A 7,985-nucleotide genomic window follows, 5' to 3' on the forward strand; every position below is an offset into this window, starting at 1 on the left:
AGGTACTAAGAAGGTGCTGTGTCCTTTTTAAGAGGGATTAGAGGAGAAACCCTAAGCTTCTCTGCTTTCCAGAGTGGACCCCTAACGTTATCCCACCCTTCTGGGTGGAGAATTATAGTCACTTCTGTGCCATTCCAGGCACCATGCCCTGCCATTTTAGTTTTATGAGTTTCTGGTGACATGCTTATTTGATGATTTTATTGATGTAGAATTCTGCTTGTTTGTCTGAGATTAGGTCCCCTGTAAGTGCACCCACCCCTTCTCTGCTTTTAGCTACTAGGCAAACCAGTAGGTCACATGTTTGAAAACCCCTGGCCTTCGGGGTGTGTTATATATGCAGACTCCAGGAGCGTAGTTGTCCACAGAGTCGGAGCTCCAGAGGGCAAAGAGAGTTAGGGGTGGAAGTGATTTGGGGTCCATAGTCTCTTGTGTAATATTCCTCTTAAAAAGTTCATGGCTTTAATGAGATTTTCTCCTAGAGCCTAATCCTGAGTGTTTGGAACCTGTCATTTTAAACTGTATATATTCTAAAACTCAGCTACAACACAGGAAACTGTTGACTGAACAGCCTTGGACATGGCCATTTTCCGATGATGTTTAAGGGACAGGCTTGATTTTTCACTCTAATCTAGGGAGTACATGCTCATCTCTGAGAAAGGGTAGAATATGCTATTTAGGGTGCAGTGAGTCTGCCAAAATTATGGCGGTGCCGGTATGTCTGAGGTATGCTGGAATGGCATCAGGACTTAAAAAGAAAATAATGTGTATTCCATGTTGGAAAGAGAAAGGACATGTGAATTCCACATTTGTAAAGCTCAAAGTATCAATTCCTCTCCACAGCCCATTTTAACATTTCCTTCTGCCATCCTCCCTGGGAGAAAGGTTAAGTGGCATTGTCCTCCTCCACTACTGATGAGGACACTGAGACAAGGAGAGGTGACTTGACTTGCCTTGGGCCCTGGAGTAAGGCTGGCAAGAGTCTGAAGAGCCAGGCCTGCCGTGGTGAAAATCCTCTAGACAGAGGCAGGAAAGGCTCCCAGCCGAGGAAAGCGTCCTGCTCAGCCGCATTCGTGTAAGTCCTGCGTGGGGGCTGCTGAGGCAGGGATCGCTGGACACTTCAAAGTCTTAGTTCCAGATCCTTGACCGATAATCCTCTTTGCTGCCTTGAGCTAAGCCGTAAGAGTGATGGATGGCAGAAGTCGATTATTTTTGGCTCAACTGCTTGGTCTGGCCTTTAAATGTAAACCTGACATCTACAAAGGGTTGAGGACCCTGATGTCATTTTCTTCCTACAGTTCACATGTTGGCCTGTTCTGTAGATGGGGTCACGTTCCTGTTCCCGGCACCCTACAATGAAAGGATATAATAAGGAAAATATGTAATGAGGTTCTAGAGATGGCTTCTAGCATAGAGGGTCCCTGCATCCTCTTCCACCCCCAGCAGACTGGCTAGAGCTTGAATTCTCTTGACTCACTGTGTGCAGGAAAGCAGCAGGTCCTCACTGGTTTAATCCCCACCTTACTTCTTGCAAATTAGTCTGAGGCTGATGGGGTCCTTCTTTTTGAGCTTTCCATTTTCTCAGCCGAAAAATGGGAAGGATAAAAAGCCACGTTAATAGAAGAATCCACTTCAGAGGTGGAAGGAGAGGACACTGTATCCAATCTGGTGAGACTTGGCACGTGGTCTCAGAAGGAGTTGCCACTGTTCCCACGCCACCCAGACCAGCCTCTTTTGTGCTTGGTTCTGTGCATCTTAAAATGTGAGGTGGAGCAGAGATTTGTCATCTGGGGCTTGGAACTCTACACATTTTCTTGGACTGAGCCACTGGTTTTCACGGAAATCAAAGCCAAATATGGTGAGGGGGTGAGGCCAGACTGACCTGACCTTTATCTGTGTTTTGTCTGGAACAGGGGTCCCCGGTCACCTCCCTTGTGCTGTTCTTCCTGGATGGAACAAGAAAATAAACAGAGTGTGTGTGAAGCCCAGGACTCAGCAGAGAAAGGGATGGGCTCTGATTTTGAGAACTCTGAAGACAGGGAACGGGACCCAGAAGAAAGAGGAATGGGCTCTAATCCACAGGATGCAGACAAGAGAGAAGGTCCCCCAGAGCAGGAGCTGGGCTCCAACCCACATGATGAAGCTCTGGGAGGGGACCCAGAGGAGAGGGAACTGGTGTCTGACATCTGCCCAGGTGAGGAAAAGCTGGCATTTCCATGGAAATTGCCCCACTCACTTATTTCTAGCTCCTCTAGGGTTAGAACCAGCCACAGCATTCTTTGAGGGAGAGCCCTCTAGTGGGGACCATTAGGCGGTTTCTGTACAACCTTAAGCCTAAGGAACATCCTTTTCTTCAATTCAGTCTGAGGTGGGCTGTTCTGGTAAACATGCATGAAGAGGGTAACTCACTGGCGCAGCTCTTTACAGTGTACAGAACACTGCTATAAATTAACACTTGCTATAACACAAGAGGGAACACAGCTAATACCAGAACCTACCTCAGTAGGTTGTTGGGGGGAGTTTAGATGTGTTGCTGCATGTGAAGACTTTGCACAGCAAGGAGCTAACAAAGTATCCAGATGTTTGCAGTTACAGTCATCATCATCTTTGCAGATAAGTAAACTCAGCGGTAAGTGACCTGCCCGGGTTTATGTGGCTAATGCCTAAAGTGCTCAAGGCCTTTGCTAAATCCCTGCTATTCCTGACCTGGAAAGAGGAAGTGCTGGCTCCCCCTCCATCCACCTACTTGGTTCCAGCTCTGGGCATTCGTTGCTTTATACTGTTCCGTGCCTGCCTTGGGAACAGAAATGAACCGAAATACCTTACGGTCAAGGCTAATGACGTTACATCCCAGACTTCTGCTGCTCTCCCCTGCAGCGCACACAACACCTAGTCTTTCCTATCTTAGTAACTCTCTGGAGTGCCCTCTGCTTGGATGTAAGCAGCCAGAGACAGACAGGTGTGTGTTCTGGAAGTCTCTAAGCTGGGATCACCAGCTCTAGGTCCTGTGCTCACTCCTCCTGCCTGGCTTAGGTAGTAAAGCCCTTAAGTTGGGGTGTGTTTGGTTTGTTGTTCCACCCCCAACAAGTTATATTTTAAAAATCAGCCCATTACCTGGTTAGGACAGGTGATCTTTTCTTGTGGTTGGCTGGAGTGGCCTTGTCTTTTGAGGCCAGGGCCTTGAAAGGCATTGGGAGCTGTGAGAGTGAGCTAATCTCTTCCGAGATCCCACAGAGTTCCACCTGGCCCATTTCAAGCTGACTGTCAGGCCTTCAGTGGGTGCGGCCTGGGCCCCAGAGACAGTTGCTGGGAGAACTGGCCAGCCAAGGGGGCAAGTGAGTGAGCTTTGCCTGGGTTTCAGAGCACTCTCCTGTAGGCCTTCCTCAGGAAGCACCAGGTGGGAAGGAGGCTGGAATTGTGGGGGCCTTGGAGAGAGAGGTTGAGAGTACCAGGGTGAGGGAATTACTCCGTGGCCCACACCCTTATAGAGACTGGCTTCCTCTGGGTTTACCTTTTGAGCGCCAAGTATAGTCACCCCCACTGCCACCTTCTCTGTTGCAGAGGGGCTGCTGAGTGAGGAAGAAGGGGCTGCTTTCCGCGAAGAAGATTACCAATCTGGTGTAGCTGAGATGGCGATGTTCCCGGGACTGTCAGAGTCCGACAGCATTTCCCGGAGCCCCCGGGAAGAGGAGGAGGAGGAGAGCGCTGGGGAGAACCGGCTCGACGAAGAGGAGCAGCCGCCTCCTCCCATGCTTCCCTGGAGGCGACACCTCTCCCTCGGGAGTCGGCACCGGAGCGACAAGCCTGCCCACCGCCGCTTCCGCCGGCTCCATCACCCCATGGCCATGGACCTCGGGGAGCTCGACAGCCTGATGGCCAGCATCATGGACGCGCCCACCATCTGCCCCGACTGCGGGGAAAGCTTCAGCCCGGGCGCCGCCTTTCTGCAGCACCAACGCATCCACCGCCTGGCGGAGGCCGCGGCTGCCGCCAGCCTAGAGCCCTTCGGCTTCGCCGGCGAGTGCGGCGCGGTGGTGGGGATGGTGGACGTGGGCGTGGGCGTGGCGGGGGGCTTCGGGGCGGGGCCCGCGCTGGCCCGGCCCCCGCGCGAGAAGCCCTTCCGCTGCGGGGAGTGCGGCAAGGGCTTCAGCCGCAACACCTACCTGACCAACCACCTGCGCCTGCACACTGGCGAGCGGCCCAACCTGTGCGCCGACTGCGGCAAGAGCTTCAGCTGGCGCGCCGACCTGCTCAAGCACCGGCGCCTGCACACGGGCGAGAAGCCCTACCCATGCCCCGAGTGCGGCGAGGCCTTCAGCCTCAGCTCGCACCTGCTGAGCCACCGGCGCGCACACGCGGCCGCCAGTGGCGCGGGGGCGGCGGCGCTGCGGCCCTTCGCCTGCGGCGAGTGCGGCAAGGGCTTCGTGCGCCGCTCGCACCTGGCCAACCACCAGCGCATCCACACGGGCGAGAAGCCGCACGGCTGCGGCGAGTGCGGCAAGCGCTTCAGCTGGCGCTCGGACCTGGTGAAGCACCAGCGCGTGCACACGGGCGAGAAGCCCTACATGTGCTCCGAGTGTGGCGAGACCTTTAGCGTCAGCTCGCACCTCTTCACGCACAAGCGCACGCACTCGGGCGAGCGGCCCTACGTGTGCCGCGAGTGCGGCAAGGGTTTCGGGCGCAACTCGCACCTGGTGAACCACCTGCGCGTGCACACGGGCGAGAAGCCCTTCCGCTGCGGCCAGTGTGAGAAGCGCTTCAGCGACTTCTCGACGCTCACGCAGCACCAGCGCACGCACACGGGAGAGAAGCCCTACACGTGCATCGAGTGCGGCAAGAGCTTCATCCAGAGCTCGCACCTGATCCGCCACCGCCGCATCCACACCGGCAACAAGCCGCACAAGTGCTCGGGCTGTGGCAAGGGCTTCCGCTACAAAACGCACCTCGCACAGCACCAGAAGCTGCACCTGTGCTAGGGCTGGGCCGCGGGGAGGCTGCCCTTGGGGAGCATGTGGGGAGTAGACGTTCTGGGACTAGACCGTGTAGAAAGAAATGGGAAGGGGTGGGAGGGGCCATCTGAGAGTGACCGGGAAGTCTTTTGGTGTTAGGGGGTCTTGAAGGGGAGGGTTGAGTCAGCATTCTTTTGGGGTGTTGTATTTTGCCTGCCTCCTCTCCAAAGAGGACATATTTGGGAGATGTGCTTGAGCAATGACTTCTTCAGATGCACACAGTAGGGGGTGAAGAGCACGGAGGAGCAGGCACTTTGAGGACCTTGAAGAAGGGGAGTTAGGTGGGTAGGGGAGTGAACAGGATGGCAGGCAATAGAGTAGGTGGGGCTGTGAGGGCCTGTGGGAATCAGGAGAGGGTGTGGTTAGAGAGGGTTATGAGGTAAAATAAAAGGCGGGTATGAATAATTCTATCCTGGTCTCACCGGGTGGTAAGCCACTGTTTGCCCTGTCCCCCCCCATCAGCTGTAGTCTCATGAATAGTAGAGGAACCTTGTTGATCCTATAGGAGAGGATATTTTGTATATTCTTCCCTTCCTTTCTCTGAGCCACAGTTAGCTGCTATTTTGAGGCATCCAGGGGAAACTGGGCAGGAAAGTTTACACACACTGATTTCAAGGGCAAAATTGAGGTTGGAAATTCGTTCATACCTGGCTTTAAGATCACCTGGGAAATCTTGGTCCTGCCCCTGGTTCTTTGCTACTTCCTTTTAAGTAGTCTAACTTCATGCTGGGTCAAGGTGGTCCCTGTGGACGTCAGGTGTTGTTAGGTGTGTGCCAAGCCCAGTATTTCAGGTTTCACTCGTGATCTTCTAAGTGCAGGGAAATGAAACAATCCCAGTTATGTGTGACTTTCCCTTTCCCAGGTCATCATGATGCTTGTTTGAAGTGACTCTCAGATCAGCAACAGTTGCGCCAGTGACCTACTACAAAAGTCATCTAGCTCGGAGTTTTGCTAGTCTTACGTGAGAAATCCAGGAGAGCAAATGTTCACACCTTGGGGTACAAGGCTTCTTTGTCTCATTTGCCTTCACTCTGTATCCAGTGCCCCCCTCCCCCTTGGTAGTAATGGGGGGGAGAATTGAACAGCCACCTCCATCCATATTGATATGGGCTTTTGGTCTGAATAGAAATACCTTATCTACACAGGGAGGCACAGTAGAAAGCTCAAGGCTTTACACAGGGAAGGCACAAGCAGGGAGAGGTGTAAGTGCAAAATTGCCAAATAGCACAAGCAATGAATGTTTTCTGGTTATATAAATGCCAAAATAGCACTTTTATATTTGTAAAGTGCTTTATGCTTTTTAATGATTGTTAGTTGTTTCTCACATCTTTGTGAGGTAGATCAGTATTATGACCCCTGTGGTAGGGAAGACCTGGGGACGGGAGTACAGCAGGCTGTTCAGAAGAGAGGCTGATGACCTGGTGGATAGGTACGGTCTGACCTTCTGTGTTCTCCAGCTTAGCTGCTAGAAAGATTTACCTGTCATGATTTATATAATAAAATAAAGACACTGAAAATTCTTATGCTTTGTGGAAAACTTAAGGCTAGTCTAAAAGGGCCAAAGATGTCCTTGTTGACAAAGCTGGTCTTTGTCACGTAATTAGGGTGTCTTAGGTTTGCTCTGTTTCTAGTAGGGGGCTGTAGTTAGAGGATTCTTGTACAGAGTTCGGTTACCTATGCTGAAAATCCCTCCCCTAGGTTAGCCTTTAGAAGTTAGAATTGTGGAAAGCAGTCCTGTTTTCTTCACCAGTGGTTGTTAGTTGCTCTCTGCTTTTCATGGGAGCATTTTCACAAACTGTTGAACACACTTGAAAAGAAGAAAAACTGCAAGATTGTTTTGACAGTTTTAGTAAACTTTCTGTGGATGCTGGTAATTTATACTTGATCAGTTGTGTTTTAGCAAAGAACCTCTTTGGGGACTGTAAGGAAGCATGTTTTTGTCCTTATAAAAACACCTTCTAAAAAAAAATCCTGAGAATTCTGGGCTTGTATAATGCCTGTTGATCTTGCCCTCTTAATCAGTTTATTGTTCTTTACAAATGCAAATAGATTTTCAAAACATAGATAATTTTGCAAGACACTAATTATTTTCTTTTAGTTGAGTAATATGAGCAAAGTAAATGTCCCTTATTTATTCTGACTCTTTACTCTGAATACTAAGTGTGTAGGACTCCTTTGAAAATCATATAGCCAGTTTGTAGGTAATCTTATTCCTTTGTGTGTTTTTTTATGCACATCTACCTCTCCCAGCCGTTTTAAGTTTTCTCAAGTCTGTGCCTATGAAATCTCATGCAACTTTTGATTATTCATGGATTGATTATCCACTTTATGGGTTATTTGGCCTTTTGCTGCCATTGTACTCTGTACAGTCGCGTCTGCATCAGCTATGTTACGTATGGACAGCTTTCAAGAAAGAGTTCAACAGGGAAAGGAGATTGAAGCTAGTATAAAATAATTTGGTGGCGGTGGAAATCCTTGGATTTCATTGACCTCTCTTGTTTGAAGTACCATGGATAAGAGAGTCAGCTAGCACTTCAGTAACCCTTTGATGAGCAAATCCCTCAGCAGAAAACAGCCCAGCCACCAACACCCCCACTCTCATGGTGCATTTAAAATGTGATTCCATTTTTCTTACAATTCTTCAGGGAACATAGCTGCATTAAGTGAATTTAGGTGCAGTCAGGAGGTTGTTTCTTGTATCTAGTTCATGAATAATAGTTTTTCTTCAAACCCTGTTAACTGTGGTTGACCCTTAAAAATGATAATTTGAAGATTCCTTCCATCAACTTGTTCATGGTGGTGGAGGCAAGTGTATCATTTGTTTCCCGGGGAGTTTGGTCAAGTGCGGGCTGCTCTTTCCTTAGCAAAAGCTGGAGCAGTTTCGGTAGGTTAAATGGCTTGATTCAGTCTTGAGCTCTGAGTTGGAAAGAGAAGATGAGAAGTTAACCCCTTGAGCCATGTGGTTTCTTCAGGATCAAG

The 7,985-nt window shown here is 50.2% G+C and overlaps 1 protein-coding gene across 1 annotated transcript; it reads left to right on the top strand.

Moving 5' to 3' along the window:
- Window positions 1-1,947: 1,947 nt before the first annotated feature.
- ZNF697 (zinc finger protein 697) lies at window positions 1,948-4,973 on the top strand. The gene is made up of 2 exons (XM_040626669.1): window positions 1,948-2,191; window positions 3,559-4,973. The coding sequence occupies exons 1-2, from the start codon at window positions 1,948-1,950 to the stop codon at window positions 4,971-4,973; spliced, it is 1,659 nt and encodes a 552-aa protein (XP_040482603.1).
- Window positions 4,974-7,985: the final 3,012 nt, after the last annotated feature.

This window comes from Ursus maritimus, unplaced genomic scaffold (assembly GCF_017311325.1).
Source record: "Ursus maritimus isolate PB19 unplaced genomic scaffold, ASM1731132v1 scaffold_12, whole genome shotgun sequence".
Taxonomy (NCBI): domain Eukaryota; kingdom Metazoa; phylum Chordata; class Mammalia; order Carnivora; family Ursidae; genus Ursus; species Ursus maritimus.